Source organism: Coenobita brevimanus, chromosome 101 (assembly GCF_032717465.1).
Source record: "Coenobita brevimanus isolate Jiangsu-jjx chromosome 101, ASM3271746v2, whole genome shotgun sequence".
Classification (NCBI taxonomy): domain Eukaryota; kingdom Metazoa; phylum Arthropoda; class Malacostraca; order Decapoda; family Coenobitidae; genus Coenobita; species Coenobita brevimanus.
Window position 1 is genome coordinate 15,379,367 of NC_137054.1, and position 21,665 is coordinate 15,401,031.

The 21,665-nt window shown below is 46.0% G+C and overlaps 1 protein-coding gene across 1 annotated transcript in view; it reads right to left on the minus strand.

Annotated features, from left to right (window-relative positions):
- Window positions 1-21,665, minus strand: part of dati (zinc finger protein datilografo) — a 1,103,308-nt gene that overhangs the window by 716,042 nt on the left and 365,601 nt on the right. The window contains exon 2 of the mRNA XM_080284265.1: window positions 931-1,389. Within this exon, the coding sequence (XP_080140391.1) occupies window positions 931-1,389 (459 nt within the window). The remainder of the gene's footprint in view (window positions 1-930; window positions 1,390-21,665) is intronic.

A 21,665-nucleotide genomic window follows, 5' to 3' on the forward strand; every position in this document is an offset into this window, starting at 1 on the left:
AGGTAGACAGACATAACGACAGAGAAACAGATTAAGAAACAGACAGACAGACAAACACACAGAGAAGCCATCACAGCAAAGAAAACAGCGATTAGAGAGACAGTAGGACACCAAAACAAAACGCGATATTATATTACATGTACTTCAAAGCAAAACGTGAACTATTACATGTATTTTAGAGCAAATATTACATGTTCTTCAAAGCAAATAAGTATTACATGTCTTTCAAAGCAAAACACGGAATATTACACGTACTTCAAAGCAACACACGAAATATTACACGTACTTCAAAGCAAAAAATATTACATGTCCTTCAGTGCAAATATTACATGTACATCCATCATTCCCTTCAGCGTGTATGAATTGTAGGTTAGGAAAGGCCTGACGCAAGAGGGGTGACTTAACTATTGGTAATCAAATAGAAAATGGACTGAGGGGAAGGAGGCTGGACTGAAGGCAATGGAGTGTGTTGGGTTAGGATATTAACACTCTCAGGCTCCTATGACTCACTCTTAGATGCTTAGAAGAACCTACTAGACTCACGCATTCTCGTCACTCAAGGAGGCTCCCTAACACCTCTTCCTTTGCGATTTATTTTTGGATGGTTGATATAGTTCTGTACGTTACTTGTGAAGTGTATGGTGATATTAGAATGATTTAGGCATCACAAAAGAGGAGTGCAATGTGTAATACGCCAAATAAATCGCTTAGGATGAGATGTTAGGGAGTTTCTGAACAGATGAGAATAAGGGCAGGTGTCGTTGGTTATATGGTTACCACCCAGCGAATGCACACTCTCAACTCACTGTACATCCTATCTTCATTCACTCTATCCCATCCTCACTCATTCTATCTTATCCTCATTCATCCTCTCCTATCCTATCCTCACTCATCCTACCCACTCCTCTCTCTCACTCTTCAGGTACTCACCATCTTCTGCACCTCATGAGCGTGGGCGTCCAAGGGCGAGGGAGAGGCGCTGGACGCGGGCGGGGGCGCATGTATGGACGTGGGCGTGTTGCTATGAGCGGCCGCGGAGGTGGGGGTGGGCGTGAGAGAGTCCCTGTGAGAGTTGGCCACGGCATTTGAGAGTTGTGAGAGCTGAGAGAGCATCGCCGGAAGGTGGGAGGTAGCATCCATGGGCGTGGGGGGCGCGGGCGGGGGAGAATGGGAGCCCCCTGAGGTAGCCGGCCCCGCTGACGATGGCGCAGGCGGGGGCGTGGGTGAGGACTTCTTGGCCTCCTGGGAATCGTGGCCGGAGGTAGATGACGGTGGGTTGTCTGATGATTGGGGTCCGCCGCCCCCCATGAGAGGCAGGCCCCCCGGCAGGCCTCCACCCCCACCTCCAGGGCCCCCACCACCCCACATCTTCTCCACGGTGCGGTATAACTGTGGGAGAGACAGAAACGTGTTTATCATCATCATCATCATCATCATCATTACTGAAAAACATGTTGGTAACTTATCAGCAATATAATATTTTTTGTCAATAACATCTTTGCTTTAAAAATGTCATGGGCTTAAAAAAATGCTCGCCATCATTATAGCCTAAATAATAATCATCATCATCATCATCATCATCAATTATCATCATGGTTAAAAACAAATTTAGTCAATATCGTCAGTGCAATATATGTGGGTAGAATAAAAATCTTGTTCATCATCATTAAGAAACTAACGTTTGTCATCACCATCATCATCATATCATCATCGTCTTCACCATATAAAAACGTGCTGGTTATCATCATCATCATCACCATTCGAAAATACCGTACCTTGATCATCATCATCATCATCTTCCTAGCCCTATGGAGTGAACAGGATCCAGAAAAAATAAAAAAATAAAAAGGCGGGAGAACTATCAGCAGCCTTCCTAATGAAATGGGCCATAAACGAAATTTTAACCTAATAAAGTCTAAGGATAAAAAAGTTATATATTGGAAGGGTACAAAAAATAAGGCCATAAAAGGGGCGTCGGTTGAAATGTAAACAAACTGATCGGGGAAACAAATGAGCAGAGGGTTGCGCAAGGAGGGACCCGTGACGTCACCACCATCCGTGACGTCACTTGGATAGCGATTGGCAGGAAGGAGGGAAGATGACTGAGGAAAAAACAAGGAAGATGGCAAGGCAATCACGAAGGGAGGGGGGGAAGAAGGTGGAGAGAGGGAGGAAGAAGTTTCAACGAGGGGAGTGGAAGGGGAAGGAAGGGAACGAAGAGGTTTTAAGAGCGGAGGGAAAAGAGAGGAAAATTGGAATGGAGAAAGATGAGGTTGAAGCGAAGGAGAGAGTGAGGAGGAAGAGATTCTTGGAGGGGAGGGGAGAGGGAGGGAGGGGGAGACGAGGCTGGGGGGAGAAGTGGGGAGGGAGGGGTAGAGGCAGGGAGACTGATAATGAGAGACAGGGAAGCAGATGGTGTATGGCTGAGAGACAGAGTGACAGGGTAGGCTAGATTAGGCATTATAAGGCAGGGTGTAGGCAGAAGGAAGCGAAGGGGACAGACAGACGAAGGGAGACAGAAGGGAGGGAAAAGTAAGAGGGAACTGAGGAGAGGGAAATGAGGGGGAAGAGGGGAAGAGAGGAAGAGAGGGGTGAAAGAAGTGAGGAAAAGGGGGCAGGGAGGGGCGAAGAAAGTAGGGACAAAAGACAGTGAGGGCAAAAGAAGGCAAGGAGCTGCAGATACAAGTGAAAAGGATGTAATGCGAGAGGGTGAAGAGGAGAGAGAGAGTGAGGGGAGAGGGAGGCAAGAGGGGAGAGGAGAATGGTATGTTAAGTAGGACGAGGCAAGGGGAGGTGACAGAGTACGAATGACGGCATGGCAGGGGGGAGGGAGGGAGCAGGGTGAGGCAAGAAATGGGATGCAGAGGAGGAGAGGGAGGAAAGGGGGAAAAGAGTGAAGTACTGCAGCGAGGCAAGTTGAGACAGAAATTCATGATACGGAGGAGAAAAGGAAATGTGAATGAAGTCAGATGGTAAGACCGGTGAGGTAGGGCAGAGTGAGGCAAGAGGTAAGAGCCAGAGAGACAGGTTAAGTATGGAGGTGGGAGATTGGTAGGGTGGCAGGGAAGGAGGTAGAGTGTATCAAGAACAAAGAAGAGTGAGATGGGGCAGAACGGGGTGAGACACAGTAGCAGATAAAGTGAGGCAAGAGTGAGTTAAGAAGCAGATAGGTAGGCAGGGGGTAGGCAGGGTGACAGGGGAGGGCAGTGAGTAGGTCCTGGGGTAGGGGGGATAGTGGTGTGTGCAGAAATAGTTGGGTCGGGGCGGATATAGATGAGGTGTGAAGATTCAACACTCAGATAATTCCGACAGTGCGCGAGACAGTGCCTGCTTGTTCCTCTCCCCTCCTGGGTGGTCCTGCTAGCCCTACTTCCCTGGTACTCTGCTTTTCCTGCTTGCCTGGGTCTCTTAAACTCTCTACAATAACTCTGCTCTCCACTCTTGTCTGTCTGTCTCTACGCCTCTCCATCTGCCTTTCTGCTTGATGGGGTCACTTTACTTTCACACTGCTTGTCCCCAGTTCTGTTTGTTTTTCTGCCTGTCTTCTAACTCTCCTGCTCTCTCAGGTCCTCAACCTCTTGCTTTCCACTTTTCCCTATCTACCTGGTTGCCTGCTTCTGCCTACCTGCTTCTCTGTTCCCCTGTTTGCTAGGGCAGTTATTCTCTCTCAGCATACTTCTCTTGTCTTACCTGCCTGCTCATTACATGTCGGGGTCGTTTCTTTCACCCTACTTACCTTTCCTGCCTTCCCGCCAGTTCCCCTGCTTGCTGGACCCCGATTTTACCCCTGCTTGCCTCTCCTGCCTGCCTGCTTGCCTGCTCCCCCACACCGGCCCTGCTTGCCTTAATATCCTGTTACGTGTGCCTAATTAATCTGGTTGTTTTAATATTAATATCCTCTTCCATACGCCTCGAAAATCTGGTTGTTTTAATATTCACCTCTTCAGCACAGTACCGTCTCATCTGTTCTATTCTTCTTCCAGCCAGACGATTTTATGTGGCTTAGTAGAGATCCCTGGCAATGAAGTCTACACAAATAAACCCCATTAATCCTTTTTAAAATTGTTACGGATTTGTTGGTCTAATTTTGCTAGTCACACGATTTTATTCAGCCTGGGAGAGACCTATCGTAGTGAATGGGTAATACCAAATTACATATACCCAGACCAAGAAACTGTTAAATTTAAGTTAACTTTCATTCCCTACACTTCGACGGGCAACACCCAAGATAATTTATTTATTTATTTATTTATTTAAGGCAAAGAAGAAAGAACCAAAGACCAGTAGCTGTATGAAATCGCCTGACACTATCGAGAATAAAATGCAAATGTCAACGCAGTGAAGATAGTGATTCGCTGAGTGTTCATTTTTAAAAGTTTTTATTACTCTTTACTTTACTCCTGAGATTACAGCATTCACTCTTCCTTTACTACCGTGCTTTAGACTTTAAACTACCTTTTTTTTCACTCCTACGACTGATATTAATAATTTTCGTCATCTGTGTTTCACTCATGTAGTCAATATTTTTGTTATTTTCTTTACTCCTTTGTATTCTGATTTTAGCTAGGTTTGAAAATTTCCTTCGACTAATAACATCACGAGACTGAAGCACACTTTCCTTTACTCTAGACGCTAATATATATTGTTTTTTCTAAATTTTTTACTTGACACTAATAATTTCACTTTTTTTTTTTTTTTGCTTCACACACTAAAATTTTTCCAGTTTTTTTAATCCTTTACTCTTGACACTTACCTTTTTCCCAGATTTTTTTGTAATTCGAGACTAATATTTTTTCCTGTATCTTTTTTTTTGTTTGTTTGGTTTACTCTAGACGTTAATATTTTTCCTATTTTTTTTTCTACTGTCACCAATTTATCCTCTGGCAATACTTGCACACCTGTCCTCCCCTCACCACCACCTCTCTCTCTCTCTCTCTCTCAGTGTCCCATGCTTCTCTACCTACCATGCCTCGGGACCTTTTTCCTCTCTCCACCATAATTTTCTACACTTCCTGCTTGCTTGTTTGCTTCCCTGTCTGCCTGTTAGTGAACCTCGTCCCACCTGACCCACCACCAAATCTACTGCCTGGTTTGTTTGCTTCCTTTCTTGCCTACCTTACTTTCCCTTGCTTGGTTTGCCTTGTGTATCTGCCTACTTGCTTGTTTATTTGCCTGTCTCTCTACCCGCCTGAATGCATGTCAGATTGCTTGCCTATCTCCCTGCCTGTCTCCATAAGGGCTTGCCTAACTGCTTGTATACCTGTCTTTCTGCCTGCATGCCTTCTTTTTTGCCTACTTGTACGTGTGTCCGCATTCTGCCTGGCAGTGGGGCGGCCTGCCACTCTGCCAACCTGCATGCCTGCCTGCATGCCTGCCTTCCTGCCTGGTGCCGGGGTGGGGCGGGTCGGCCTGCTGGCACCGTGCCTGTCACACTCTCAACCACCACCCCATCTCACCCTTCCTCACCCCACCCTTCCACACTCCACCCTTCCACACCCCGTCCCACCCCATCCCACACCGTCCCACCACAGTATACCTCTCCTCCCTGTTTGCTAAATGACCCGTTTGCTTGCCATCAACGCTCTGCTGCCAATATCCTGGCTTCCTCCACCCACCAACATTATTCTACTCATTGTAGCTACAAGTGCTATTATGTCTTCGCTTTCATCGTCTTTCCTGATGAGAGGCTCTAAGATGACTTTTTTCTTCTCTGTCTGTAACCTTGATGTTCCGAGATTGCTTTTTTCTCTTCACTGCTTGTTATCTTGCTTGAGACTTCAACATTATACTACTTATTCTAGTCAAGTTGCCATTATGTCCCCACTGCCTTCACCTCTCCTTACGAGATGGGTTAAGATTACTTTTACCTCCTGTACTTTTAATTTCTGTTGTCTGCTACCTCCATGGAGATGAATGATGTGCTTTCATCATTATCCAAGCTTGCAGTATAGCCTATTAAGCGAATCCAATGCACTGTTTGTTTTACTACTGTCGTCTTGAGAGATACACTTAGATACGCAACACCGGTGCATCACTAACTCAGAGAGACAATGAGTTTGCCGGGAGGAAAGTGAGCGCTGCAACCATCCATTCTCTCAAGGGAATCTACACTGAATGACAAGCCAAATGATTTCCTGGACTCCCAAAGAAACTATATATGTTAGGTATATGCAGTAAATGGACGCTTGATGGTGCAGTAAATTACGTCGCTCTTTCTGGATGTGCCAAATTTTAGAGACCAACATCGCTTCCCTCTCCCTACACTGTCCACCCTGCTCTTCTTTCTTATTAATTTCCGCGATATCGAACACTCATTCTCTTCATTCACGTTATGTACATCCTCACAACCTCTGTGCCTTCATTCCTCTCGTTAACTATTTCCCTCTTCCCGTCACCAATTCCTTCAAGCCGTTCCCTCGCTTTCTCAGCCTCCCTTCTATATTATCTTAGACTTTTTTGTTTTCCCTGGTCCTGCAGCTCACCATCTTCCTTTCAGGCGATAAAGAGGGAGTTGTGGGACATAACTATAACCACGAAGTAGGGATGGTCAACTGCATCAGTGCCAACACGTGCAGGCGACTCTCTCTCTCCAGCACCCTCTCCTACGGCTCTTTTAAGGCTGTGTCAAACACTACTATTCTACCTACGTTCATCGTTCTCGCTTTTCTCTCTCTCCGTCACCCACCCATCCAAGCCACACCCATTCTCTCGCTGCCTTCTCTCCTCGTCCTCCTCGCCTCCTGTGTCTGCCTGCCTACCTGCCTGCTTGTCTGCCTACCTATCTGCCTGCTTTCCTGCCTGTCTGCCTGCTTTCTTGCCTGCCTGCCTGTCTGTCTGCCTGCTTGTCTGCCTGTCTGACTGCCTACTTGTCTGCCTGTCTGACTGCCTACTTGTCTGCCTGTCTGTCTTCCTGTTTGCTTGCCTGCATACTTCCGTGCGTGCCTGCCTGCCTGTCTCCTCTACCTTCCTGCCCTCCCTCTCTACCTGCCTGCCTTCCTACCTGCCTCTCCATACCTGCCTGACGGTCCGCCTGTGCTGCCTATATACCTGCCTGCCTCCGAGGAATACAGTTACTCCAGTGTTTATGAGAGAGTGGGGTCACCAAGGGTTTTACTTTGATTAACTACGGGGCGGACATCTTTTCCCTTCGCCCCGCCACTCCACTTCATCCATCTCCCACTACTTGCTCCTCTTCCTCTTCCTCTTCCTCCTCTTTTCCTCCTGTGCCTCAATATCGTCATTGCAGACACCGTTAACAATGACATGTTATTATCTTCATTGGTATTACTATTATTATTATTATTATTATTTATTAGTATTTGTATTAGTATTACCGTATTATTATTATTATCAAAAAGCCATCTCTCTCTCTCTCTCTCTCTCTCTCTCTCTCCTCATAACACACACACACACACACACACACACACACACACACACACACACGCCGCAAACCCTAATGAGTGGCTCTAACAATGACAGCTAACAATAATCCCACCCGAATCAGCTTTTTCACACACAGTTCATAAGCACCTCGCCAATCCACCAATCAGGGGCAAGAACGGTAAATCGCGCAGGTAAAAATCGCCTTAATCCTAATAACAAAAGCCAGGTAAATCTGAAATGGCTGAAATACGGAAGAGCAGAATACTAAAATAATCCTGCTAACGAATGAACAGCAATGAATAACTATGGAATGAATACTAACGAGGAGATGAACGATGGATATATAAAGAAATGAATAACAAACCCTAAGGTGGACTCAAATCTGTAATGACTCATAACCAATGACTCACGCAAATCTATAAACCGCGCAAACGCAGATTACGAAACGCACCTAATCTAGAGTCACATTAATGCTGACAACGAAGCGAAAATGCACGCAGAAATCTAGAATCACATATATCGACCATCACCTGCAAGATTACAAAAATAAAACCTAAAATCCGACATCTGAGTGATGAAATAATATATATACTCGTTACTCGTTTGTATATATATATATATATATATATATATATATATATATATATATATATATATATATATATATATATATATATATATACATTATTAAGAAGGAACTGGAAGCCATGGATGCGCATGAATTTAAATTTTGACGACTCTGCATATATAAACATTTTTTTTCTCTCTCTCCTCTCTCCCTGCCGAGAACTTAGTGCGGTAATAAGGGGCTGGAGGGAGGGAGAGGGGGAGGGAAGGGTGTGCAAGAGTTTGTGCCGTACAGATCTTCATTAGGCTCCTGGTTCAATACTTAACGACTAATTGAGAGTAAACTGGTGATTTCAGCGTCCAGCGTGGGCTCTTAAATGGGCCGTTAACGAGGTAGTTAGCGACTAATTGGTCTGACCCGCTTGTAAAAAAGAAGGGTATACAGGACAGGGGAGGGGGAGGGCAGAGGCGGGGGAAGGGAGGGCAGGGGAGAGATGGGGGGAGGGGAGGGCAGGGGAGAGATGGAGGGAAGGCTGGCTGGCTTGCTATGTGGGAGGGAATATGAGGAGTTGGAGGAAAGGAGGGAATGCTGGAGAGGAAGGAGGGATGGTGGGAGGGAATATAAGGAAGAAGGGGGAAGGGGAGGTGGGCGGTGAGGGAAGAAGGGAAAGTAAGCTGGAGGAGAGAAAGACAGGCCTATGTTGGAGGGAATACGAAGAGTCGGAGGGAAGGAGATAGAATATGGAAGGTAAAATAGAAGAAAAATGGGCTTACATATGTCTACAAGAAAAAAGCGGAGTAATGAAGTAGAGGTAGATGGAGCTGGAAAGAAGGAGAAAGGTGAAGAGGGGCTTTGCTTCAGTTTAGGGGAGACACCATGTGGAGAAAAAAAAAAAATCTGAAACAGTGGGAGGGGGTGAGAGGGTAGGTAGAGATGGTAAACAGAGCAAAGCGGTCGTCCCCCTCCCCTCACACACACACACACACACACACACACACACACACACACACACCAAGCACAAGGTGACTGGGTTCGAAGTCGGCCTCTTTACAGTGAGATACCCATCCTAAGACAAGGCAACTCATTTGGTGGCATTAAGAATAATAAATAAAGACGTCATTATCCTGTGCTTGCTATCCCTTTGTTATGATACTTGTAGATCCTTCCTAAGCCGAATAAAATCATCTAGTAGTGGTAGGAAGAGAATAATGAAGTAATGACATCGTTCTGAGGGGCTAAGAAAAAACAACTATCATACAGGTTTCTGTAACTCTACTTCTTCCCTAGTACCATCGCTGTCATTCTATCCTAGTAGTAGTAGTAGTAGTAGTAGTAGCTGTAGTAGTAGTAGTAAGAGTAGTAGTAGTAGTAGCAGTAGTAGCAGCAGTAGTAGTAGTAGCAGCAGTAGTAGTAGTACTAGTAGTAGAAGTAGAAGTAGTAGTAGTAGTAGTAGTAGTAGTAGTAGTAGTAGTAGTAGTTGTTGTTGTTGTAGTTGTTGTTGATATTATTTTTGTTGTAGTTGTTGTTGTTGATAATATTATTGTTGTAGTTGTCGTTGTTGATATTATTATTGTTGTAGTTGTTGTTGTTGCTGTTGTATCCCCAAGTTCAACTGAAACATGAACTCCGTGGACTGCAGGTTGAATTGTGCCGCTCTCAGACAGGCCACGTTTCATCCTAAAAAAAACTATGCTAGAGTGGTGCTATTATATTTTGTTTCGCCTTGCTAAAATCGACGACCCAAGGACGCAGCGGGTCAGGATGAGGGTCAGGCATTATCGTAAACAACCTTGTCCAGCTTGCTAATTATTCACAACCCCCCCTCTTCCTCCTACAGCTCTCTCACCCTCCCTCCTCTTGCCCCCTCCTTCCCTGTCTCCCTGCCCCCTTACCCCAATCACGTCGTCCTTCCTCATACTCAGCTGTTCCCTCTTCCCTTCCTTTTATTACACTGCATTTTCTCATGTAATGCTGATATCAGAATAAGTCTCATTTACCTTTAATTAACTTCAGTATCATATTGCACTATCGGTACTGTCACCTATACTCTTATGTAATATTCTGCAGCCCTAAAGTCGTAAGCAACAGAAAAGAGATTAAAAACAAACCCTCTTCCTTTTCATTTATCGACAACAGCTTCGACCACTCGTACCTAATTTCACGACTTTATCATTCCTCAGGGGCAACTAAAACAAAAGCCAGTTCGTCCCCCGCTACGGATCCCAGTGCCATTACCATACGGCGAGCTAACGTGGGAGTCCCTGGCGACCCTCCACCTAGCACGCCACTCGGGCATGGCTTGGTAGTCGAGGAGGTGTGGGATGGGGGGAAAGGGAGGGGAGGACCATATGCACCATGTATATAACCTATCTACTTACTTTTACCATTACTTACCTGTGCTATATAATCACGCATTTTCGTATACACATCGATCTGTCTTTCTAAGTACTCACGCAATTTTCCACAACTCATTCAGTCCATATAGCAATCCACCTTCTCCATGCACTCATTTTCCCACCTATCTCTCCAGTCGCCCATCCATTCATTTACCTTTCCACGTCTCCAAATATCCAGCCTCCCACCTACATTTGGCTCTAGCACTAATTATCCCATCCACTCCCCTTCCTCACTCACCTACCCCATCCACTTATCTAATGTATTCACTTTTATCCATCCACCCTCCCACTTTCACATCCACCGCCACTCATCTCTACTAAATCTACCCACACAGCCACTAGTACACCTACTCACCCACTGCATTCACCCATCTTCCTACCAACCCTCACACCTAGGTCCATCTCCACACATCCCCACCAAATACACCTACCCTCTCAGCCACCTATCCATCCTATGCACTAAACCATCCACCCACCATCCTATCCTCCCTCTCAACCATCCACCCACCCTCGTGCAAGATCTCCAACAACTCTTCCACTCTTCCGCCCTCCTAACTCCACATAAATACTAAATCATCCTACCCACCAACCTCCTTCATTCCAATCATCCCTCTAGCCGATCCATCCACCCTTCTACCTACCATCCCTCCTGCTTCTCCTCCTCCAAACATCCACCCCAAAAAATCACCTTCACCCACCTAACTCCACATATGTAGTAAACCATCGCATCCACCACCCACCCTCTTACCTTCATACTAGCCCTCCAACTCCCGGCCTCCCACCCCAAATTCCACCCACCCACCCTTCCACCCAGCCAGCCCGCTCCACCTAGGCCCTGGGGGGATGCACCAAGAAAGACGAGACGTATATTCAGATTAATGGTAAAATTACGATGGCCCCAACGAGGGTTTCAGACGCGCCCCGGGCAATTTCATTTTGGACGCCGAAATGGAAGATGGCAAGATTAGTGAGAAAACAACTGGCATCCCGGGACGTGGGGCTCTTATTTACAGAGGCCCTGAGCACCTCCTGCATCCTGGAAAGAGGGAAGAGGAAGAGGAGGAGGAGGAAGAAGAAGAGATGGAAAGAAGGGGAGGGAGGAGAAAAAGAGGCGGAAACAGGAGAAGGAAGGAGAAGAAGAGGTGGAAAGAGAGGAGGAGGGAGGAGACGAGGTGGAAAGAGAGGACGAAAGGGAAGAAGAGGTGGAAAGCGAGGAGGAGGGAGAAGGAGAGGAGGAATGAGAGGAGTAGGGAGAAGAGGAGGAGGAGAGAAAGCAGGAGAGGGAAGAAGATGTGAAATGAAAGGAGGAGAGACTATTTCCTGCAGGCTGGAGAGAAAGAGATGGGGGGGAGGGGAAGGAAGAAAAGGAGGAAGAAGGAGAGGAGAGATTGCAAGTATATTCTGCAGCCTGGAGAGAGTAAATGAGAAAGGAGGTAATAAGAGAGGAGGAGAGAAGAGGAGGTAGAAAGAGAGGAGAGGAATTAAGTTATCGCATGCATCCTGAACAGAAAGAAAGAAGAGGGAAAAGGAGAGGATATAGAAAGAGTGGAGGAGAGTCCCTGAACACCTCCTGCATCCTAGAGAGAGAGATGAAGAAGGGGAAGAGGAGGCAGAAGAAGTGGAAGAAAGGGACAGTGGAGAAAACTGATAAAAGGTGAGAGAGAGAGAGAGAGAGAGAGAGAGAGAGAGAGAGAGAGAGAGACAGAGAGAGAGAGAGAGAGAGAGAGAGAGAGAGACAGAGAGAGAGAGAGAGAGAGAGAGAGAGAGAGAGTTGGAATGAATGATATGAGGACGTACTGAGGAGGAGAGATTGAGAAAAAGGTGAAGTGAAGGTAGAAAGAAAGGGAAGGAGAGAGGAAGAAGACGAAGTAATGAAGAAATGAAGGGAGAGAACTGAGGAAAGGTGGACTGGAGGTAGAATAACAAGATGGAGAGGGAGAGAATGGAGGAAGAAGACGAAGAAGGAAGATGAACGGGAGAGAGGCTAGTGAAGAAGTGAAACTGGATGGAAGAGAAAGAGGAGGAAGGGGAACTAGGAGTGGAAGGGAGAGAAATATGAAGACGTGACGCGAGGAGAGGGAAAGAGGTGGCATGAGAGGCTAGAGACAGGAAGAAGAGTAGGAGAGAGAGACCGAGGAGGGAAAGGGAGAGGAAATGAGTAAGTAGACGTGGAGGAGAGTGACTGGTGTAAAGATGATGCAAAGTCAAAATTAAGGAAGACACTAAGGATAGAAAAGGAATAAGAAAGGAGGGATGAAGAAGAAAAGGAGGACAAAGAAAGAACAAGTGCAAAGAGGCGTAGGAGAATAGACGTGGTGAAGAAAACTGAAGAGGAGGAGGACAGCGAAGTTTAAATGTGGAGGTTACCAGGCAGAAAGAGAGAGAGAGAGAGAGAGAGAGAGAGAGAGAGAGAGAGAGAGAGAGAGAGAGAGAGAGGGGAATGAGGCATAAATGGAAGGAGCAAAACTGAGGAAGAGGCGATTACAGCGGAGGAAAGCGGACATTACGAGGAGGTGGAGGAGTGGGGGCATTGTTGAGGAGGAGGAGGAGGAGGAAAGGAGGGAGGAATGGCTGTAAATAGAAGAGGTGGAATGATAATCAAGAAACAGAATAACAGAAGAACAGGTGAGAGAAAAGAAGGTGAAAAATAACAATTAAGAGAGTAATACTATGAGAAAGAACAGACAGTAAACAATACATGGATGAGAGAGAGAGAGAGAGAGAGAGAGAGAGAGAGAGAGAGAGAGAGAGAGAGAGAGAGAGAGAGAGAGAGAGAGAGATTACAACAGGCTGAGTAAAAGATGGAGACAGATCAGGAAAACAATGGCGCTAAGAGACGCGGAGAAGGAATGACAAACAGGAACAGTCTTGGAGAGAGAGAGAGAGAGAGAGAGAGAGAGAGAGAGAGAGAGAGAGAGAGAGAGTTGGGAGGTAGGAAAGGCCGGCACGAAGATAAAAACCCAGGGAACTGCAAACATATATCCAACCTGATGCAAATATTAAGCAAAACAGGGACGCATCCGAATCCGCCCAAAACACACATACCGTCCCGAGAGCAAGACAGAGCCACAGTCCAAAACACACATACCGTACCAAGAAGAAGACAAATCCACAGACCAAAACACACATTTTGTCCGAAGAATAACGTGAGACCATATAGCAAAACACACGTACCGTCCCGTGAGAAAGACTAAACCATAACCAAAACACACGTACCGTCCCGTGAGAAAGACAAAATCATAACGAAAACACACGTACCATCCCGAGAGACAAAACCACCACCAAAACACACGTCCCGTCCCAGGAGAAAGACAAAGCCACAAACCAAAACACACATACCGGCCCGAGAAGAAGACAATGCCACAAACACACCAAAAAAAACATCTCTCGGATTCTTAGCTCGAACTGAAACCTACGAGGACACTAATTTCGCTTTTCGGTCGATGAAATATAAAACAAAAACGAGCGAACGAAGTCTATGGAGAGCGCGAAACTATTTCTTAATTAAAATATGAAAGAATGAGGACGTTAAATTTCGAAAACCCAGACGATAAAATATGCTAAAACGAGAGAGAGAGAGAGAGAGAGAGAGAGAGAGAGGTAAATTTATACAAAACAGAGCCTGAACTCAGAAAATATATGCCATTAATTTACCAGAAGAGGCAATTAGGACTGGGTATTTTGGAACTTGAAACTTGTCCTGGAAATATATTGTCACCTCGGACGACCTGGGTGAGAGAGAGAGAGAGAGAGAGAGAGAGAGAGAGAGAGAGAGAGAGAGAGAGAGAGAGAGAGAGAGAGAGAGAGAAAGAGAAGGGGGGAGCAGTGGGAGTATGAGGGAGAGACTGTGTACCTGTGTGTGTATGCAAGAGAAAGAAATGAGGGAGAAGAACAGAATGAGAGAGAGAGAGAGAGAGAGAGAGAGAGAGAGAGAGAGAGAGAGAGAGAGAGAGAGAAGGGGGGGAGTAGTGGGAGTATGAAAGAAAGAATGTGTACCTGTGTGTGTATGCAAGAGAAAGAAATGTGGGAGTAGAACAGAATGTGTGTGTGTGTGTGTGTGTGTGTGTGTGTGTGTGTGTGTGTGTGTGTGTGTGTGTGTGTGTGTGTGTGTGTGTGTGTGTGTGTGTGTGTGTGTGTGTGTGTGTGTGTGTGAGAGAGAGAGAGAGAGAGAGAGAGAGAGAGAGAGAGAGAGAGAGAGAGAGAGAGAGAGTACGTGTGGGCAACTATCTTCTCGTGTTATGTGCATTATTACTACGAGCTTGTGCATTTTTCCCCCCGTGTGCGTTTATAAGTACAGTACATCATCTGCGTACATGCGTGTAGTTTCCATTGTTCCTGTGTGTGTGTGTGTGTGTGTGTGTGTGTGTGTGTGTGTGTGTGTGTGTGTGTGTGTGTGTGTGTGTGTGTGTGTGTGTGTGTGTGTGTGTGTGTGTGTGTGTGAATCCGTGTCATTTCCGTGTGCTTTGAGCGTGTACGAGTAATTGTGTTGAGAGAGAGAGAGAGAGAGAGAGAGAGAGAGAGAGAGAGAGAGAGAGAGAGAGAGAGAGAGAGAGAGAGAGAGAGAGAGAGAGAGAGAGAGAGAGAGAGAGAGAGAGAGAGAGAGAGAGAGAGAGAGAGAGAGAGAGAGAGAGAGAGCAGGGACAGACAGACAAGGAGTAGGATAGCACTGACACTAAGATGGCGACAAGAAGCTATCCAATATCCCCTCTGTCACCAACTCCTCAAGGCGGCTCCTGTGTGGATTTCTTCTGCTCACCCTCGACCCCATCCTCAACCTCCATCCCATCCCCGCTCCTCACCCTCGACCCTCGTCTTCCTGCGCCTGTTTGCTTGCTTCCACCGGCTTTATTTGTTGATGTTGACCTTCTGGATTGTTGCTCTTAGTTTTATACTGTTGTTCCATATTCCTTTCGGGTCTTGCACACTTGGTTAGCTAGTAGGGTCCACGGAGTATTCAGACCCAAGGGATCTTATTCTAATCCGCATGTACTGCACTTCCTGGCACTTCTTTTTAATGGACGTATTTTTGCAGATTACTCCTTATTATTTCCTTTGCATGATTTTAGTGTCTTTTAAATACAGACATGGTTCAAATTAGTAATATACCTGTACGAGAAGATATTAAGTTGTATGAGGAAAGAACAAATAGCTGAAGAAGAGGCGCTAAGGAATCTCCCAGACTAACAAGATTACGACGAGGGTGTTTTTAAGAGCAACCACTTCCGATGCATCACATTTCATGCCTGTGACCTAAATGTCTGCTTGTCTGTGTATCTAAGTATATATCTATCTATTCATCTGTGTGTCTGTCTGTCTATTGCCCGACACCTGGACAAACTGAACTCCATGCATTTCTCTCTCTATTAAGTAACGACCCCTTTTTCAACGACATGTCACCATTCTCTGGGACTAGTGTTCTTTCCTATAAAGTGAAGTAAATGGCTTAATACCTATCTATCTATCTATCTATCTATCTATATCTATTTACTGACATGCACCGCATCCTATGAGGGGAGCTCTCTACAAATTGGGCCTCTAGGCATTTCCGTCCCTACTAAGTAACGACCCCTTGTCCCACGACACACCACCCACCTCTCCATGTGCTTACGCAGGGAGAAACGAGAGTAAGTCTCACACTAGTCTCTCTATCTGTCTATCCATCTGTCTATCTACTGCCAGGCGCTCTTTCCTGTAGGGGGGAGGCCTTGGGAAAGTGATCTCCAGGCATTTCCATCCCTCCTCATTAACGAACCATCTTCCCAAACACACCGCCCTCCCTTCCTCAGTGTGTTTATGTATGGAAAAGCAAAAACAATCCTCACACGTTTAATACATCCTACGACCGAGGTTCCGAATTCATGCTGTTGTTGTTGTTGTGATCCAGGTTCATCTGACACGTGAACCCGGTAGACTGCAGACAAGTTGAGCTTTGCCTACAGTCTACCATTTTCCTTTCTGAGGATAGGGAAGAAGTTAAGGAAATGTTTTATAATCAGGTAGTTGGGCCACCAGGTCATACCGGTGCCACCACATGAAGGCGTCCCTCTCTAGCACCTAATTAATGAAGAGCGAATGTAACTGGTTTAATCTCCGACGCTCTCACTACATTGGTGTTTGTTTTCATCTGTAACCCCTTTCAGCTCAATTACTGTTCAGCTGTAGTCAGATTGGAGGATAATTCTGACTAGTAACCAAGGAGATTCATTTCTTCCCGAAAGCCAAAGCTAATCAAATTTCAGGCCACCTTGACTTAGTACTCAAGTCAAAGGAGTGACAAAATTTAGTCAGGGGCAAATGAATCGACTGTAGGTTCCGACACAGCTTCGAGTGTAAATTGACTTTTGTCCTTAACTGTACACTCGACAATAGGTAGGAAAGCTGATGGTGGATTTTTATGCGAATTAATTTACCAGTGGAGTGACGTGATTTAAACTTTATTCTTCCTACTTCCAGACGATTTTATTCAGCTAAGGAGAGACTTTTCGAACTGGAGGGGTTGGATACAGCCTTACACAAGCCCTTCTCTACTTGGCACGCTTCCCAAGTTGACCAAAATCGTCTGAAGGGGCGCAAGAATCAACGAATCACACATCGTCGTAGTGGGAGGAATATTAGCCCTGATATTATCGTGAAAAGAGCAGGATCCGACACTCCTCGTCAGTGTTTTACTGGGAAAATGTGGAAGAGGAAATTAAAATGCGCGTCTTTCATTTTCGTAACTCTGACAGCGTGGGTAAATATCGCCGGAGATTTCATTTATTCGATAAGGAGCGCTATTTTAGATAAGTGAGTACACACATTTACACTTCCGTATACACAAGGCTTGGAGAAATATACATACATAGCTTTAAACACACACACACACACACACACACACACACACACACACACACACACACACGTCTAAAACTTCGTCTCTGAATAAACATATACATGGCTCTATGTACACATACTCAACTTACACACACACACACACACACACACACACACACACACGGTCCCACGCATATTCTAAACATACCTTCCAAATACACATACACACACATGTGGCTCTACGTAAACGTACCCAACTTCATGGACATGTACACATTCCTACACAAACCTGGTATACATATACGCACGTTCTACGCACACATACTGTACACATCTTTCAACACACATACTCATCCCAACACATCCTCCAAAGTCCAAATACACATTACACACTGCTCTACGCACACATACACGACTCCAAACAAACATTAAAGATTCCTACACATATTCCAAACACACACACACACACACACACACACACACACACACACACACACACACACACACACACACACACACACACACACACACACACACACACACACACACACACACACACACACACACACACACACACACACACCTCCGTTCCCATCAAACACGCGTTCACATATCTGGGTAGCGGAGGGAAAAATATGCAGATTAACTTTTCAGCATCTAGATGAGCTTAAGTACCCAGTTACAGGGCTGGGTGCTGAGCCACTTGGTTGCCCACTCCCTCTTCTTCTTTACTTTTTCCCCTCTCTCTCTCTCTCTCTCTCTCTCTCTCTCTCCCAACTGCCACATTCCCCTTTCGTTCCTACCGCATTCTCTCTCACTGCCTCCTCCATTTCATCCCTCCCTACCTTAATTTACAGCTCCACTCTCTACCTCCCAAACCTTCTCTTCCTACCTCTGAAATCTTCCTTTCCTTCCTTCACACCCAAACCTCCCTTTCTTCCTTCCCTCCCTCCCAAGCCTTCTCTCCTTCCCTCCTTATCAATCAAAATTTCTCTCCACATCTCCAGATCTGAATCCTCTCCCATCTCTACCATCATCTCCATACACTCTCCCTCCAAGCCTCTCTCTGTCTCCTATTCCTTCCTCCTCTCGCTCCCTACCTCCCATGGTTTTCTCCCCTCTCTCACCCTCCTCACTTCCTCTCAACCCTTCCTCCCTCCCTACCTCCAGACATACATCTCGCCCTCCCTCTCCTTACCACCCACACCTTCCCCCTCTCTGTACCTTCAAAATACCTCCGCCATCAGCATCAGCATCATCGTCGTCGTCACTATCATTATCATCATCATCATTATCATCATCATCATCATCGTCGTAGTCGTCGTCGTCACTATCATCATCAGCAGCAGCAGCATCATTATCATCATCATCTACCCTATTTTACCATCATCATCGTCGTCGTCGTCGCTATCACTATCCATCATTATCATCATTATTATCATCATCTTCCCCATCCTCGTCCTCCTCGTCCTCGTCCTCGTCCTCCTCGTCCTCGTCCTCCTCCTCCTCCTCCTCCTCCTCCAGCCTCTATCCCACACTTCAACCGCAGACACTTTCCTAATATTCACCTCAGTCAGAAGTCAACCCTTGGGAACTCAACATTTTTAAGTCATTTAATCGAATCCTAAATGAGAGAGGAAGCAAGCAAGGGGGGAGGAGGGAGGGAGGGTCTGGGAGCGATGCAGGGAGGGTGGGAGGGAGAGGGAGAAGAGAGAGGAGGTAGGGAGGGACGGAAGGAAGGTGGGTGGAAAGGAGAGATGGACGAATGAGGGAGATGACGAGGGAAGAGAGGAGGGGAGAGATTAGGAGTGGAAGTGGAAGGGAGAAGGAGTGAAGGAGGGAGAGGTTGAAGGGAAGTAGGTAGGAAGGAGAAAGAGGGAAAGACGAAAGAGGGAGGAAGAGAGGGAATGGAGAGAGGGAGAGACATGTACAGTACAGCTGTGTAGGTGAGTGGGTGAAAACTCTGATGGGCTGATGTATGTGTGAGTAATGTGTATGAATGAATGTTTGGTGGAGGAGGAAATGAATAATGTACAAAAGTGAGTGAGTAAATGAATGTAAATAGGAATGGGGGACGAAAAGGTTGGAGACTGAACGTGTATGAGAATGAGACATATAATAAAAGAATAAGAGAATGAAAGAGAAACTTGTAAAGGGATGGGATGGAAGACGTAGGAGGCAAACCACGAAGAGAATAAGGAAGGTGAAGAGAAGAATGAGAAAGGTGGAGAGGGGAAAGACGAAGGTGAGGAGGAGAAAGAGGAAGGTGAAGGATGAGAGAAAGGGAGGTGGAGGATGAGAAAGACGTATGCGCAAGAAAAGACAGAGGGAGATGGAGGACGACATGAGAAAGAAAGAGATGGAGGGAGACAAGAGAAAGAGGGAGACGAAGGAATAAAAGAGGAATGACCTAAACACTCACTCACTGTCCGGATTATTTTGGAATTCGTTTGATCATGCATTTTGGATAACAGATCGACCCATGCATGAGAAATCACGTCCTACCCGTACCTAACCCTCCTCCTCTTCAATTCGCCCCTCCTCCTTCTCTTTATCGCCCCCTCCCCTTCCCCTCCCATCCTCTCCTGGTCTTCCTGCTCCTCCCCCTCCTCTTCTATTTCTCCTCCTCCTTTCTAGACCTCCCTCTCGGCCCTCTCTCTCCTCTATCTCCCTCTACCCTAACCCCTAACCCCTCCCGGTCGCCATTTTCTCCTCTCAACTCCAAACTCTCTCAACTTCTTCATTTTCGCTCATCCTCGTCACCTCCCTCTCCCTATTCTCTTCCTCCCCTCCTGTCTCACCCCACCTCTCCCCTTTACTCTGGTCTCCTACCCACTACATCCCTTCCTCCTTCTCCCGACAATCTCCTCCATCGCCTCCTCTGCCCAATCTGCTATCCCCTCTCACTCCCTCTCCAACTCCTCACTGACTGCCACTTCTCACTCTTCCCCCTCACCCTTTCCCACTACTCCCTCCTTCACCCCTCCCCTTCTCTCTCTCTCTCTCCTCAGAACCTTCTCACCCTCATTACCCTGTACTTCTCCCTCCTCCTCCTCTTCCCCACCTAACTCCTCTTCCTCCCACTCTCCCCGACGTAAACCCTCATCCTCCCCCTCTCCCCAGCCTAATCCCTCCTCCCTCTCTCCCTCAGCTACATCCCCTCCTCCCCCTCTCTCCCTACCTAACCCCCCTTCCTTATTACCCTCTTGCTAGGACCTTACTCCACGTATTGGCTGCCAAGGACACAATGTGCTATATTTTCTCACGTGATACCCGACGATTTTCTTCAGCTGTGATGAGGAATCCTTGCTGTGAAAACCGTCTTGATCAACCCCTCCGCTACTCCAGACACATTTTATTTTTATATTTATTCAAAACTACCATTCTGAAAACTTTCTATCGTTTTTTTTCATTCTGGCTCTGAACAAGGTGGGGATGGGAGAGGCGTGGATGATGATGATGATGATGATGATGATGATGATGATGATGATTCAGTGTCGAGAAAGCCTAGCAGCATTAATCCCTTCAGTTCGACGACGTCCTTTTGATATCTTGCTGTGTTAGAGAATTATACTTAACCCAAACACAATTTTTGAAACTGTAGAGGAGTTACATATACTAAATCGGTCTCTACCAATTATCCTTTACTAGGGTGATTTCTTAAATACAACACTCAGGTAGTACAAGAATTATATACATTACGGTCTAGGGCTGAAAGAGTTAACAGGACGCCATTACAATCCACAGATAAAGGGTGGCACGGGCGCTTGTTTGACGGGGTTGTTGGGGCTGTGTTGACCTTATATATGTATTAAGTGTCTGTTTGTTCCTTATTACTAAATGCTTATAATCGAGTGAGGTTATTACTGACGTTATTTCCATTGACCTGTGCTAAAGTGATCCCTATTTTTATTGCGACTATCCTTCTAAATTTCCCAGAACGGGGTAATCTGCATAGGTTTCTTCAGGCCTGTTTACTATGGTCTTTTTGGCGGGGTATTTTGGTCTGCTCATTCCTCCCTCCTGTGGCCAGAGAAAGAAATGCTCCCGCTCCCTTCCACCAATGTGTTTACCTATTACCTACTGCACGCACACACACCTACATGCACAAGCAAAGGCACGCACACATACACTTAAAAACAGTCATGTATATAATATAGACGCACTTATAATTCCACAGACAAAACAACAAATATACTGTTACATTTATGCACACACACACACACACACACACACACACACACACACACACACACACACACACACTTATGAACATGCAAAGTAAACACACACACACGTCCATTTTACGTCCACTTTCATGCATTCACAGCAAAACTAATTACTATACTGGACTGTCTATCACCCATTTTCTATAAAGTCCATATTCTTCATACCATCCCTGCTACTCTCTCTCTCTCTCCCAGTTACAGTTGTTCTAAGACTTGACTACAATATCTGCTTTATCACTTTCGCTATATACATCTATCTATCTACATAACTAATTG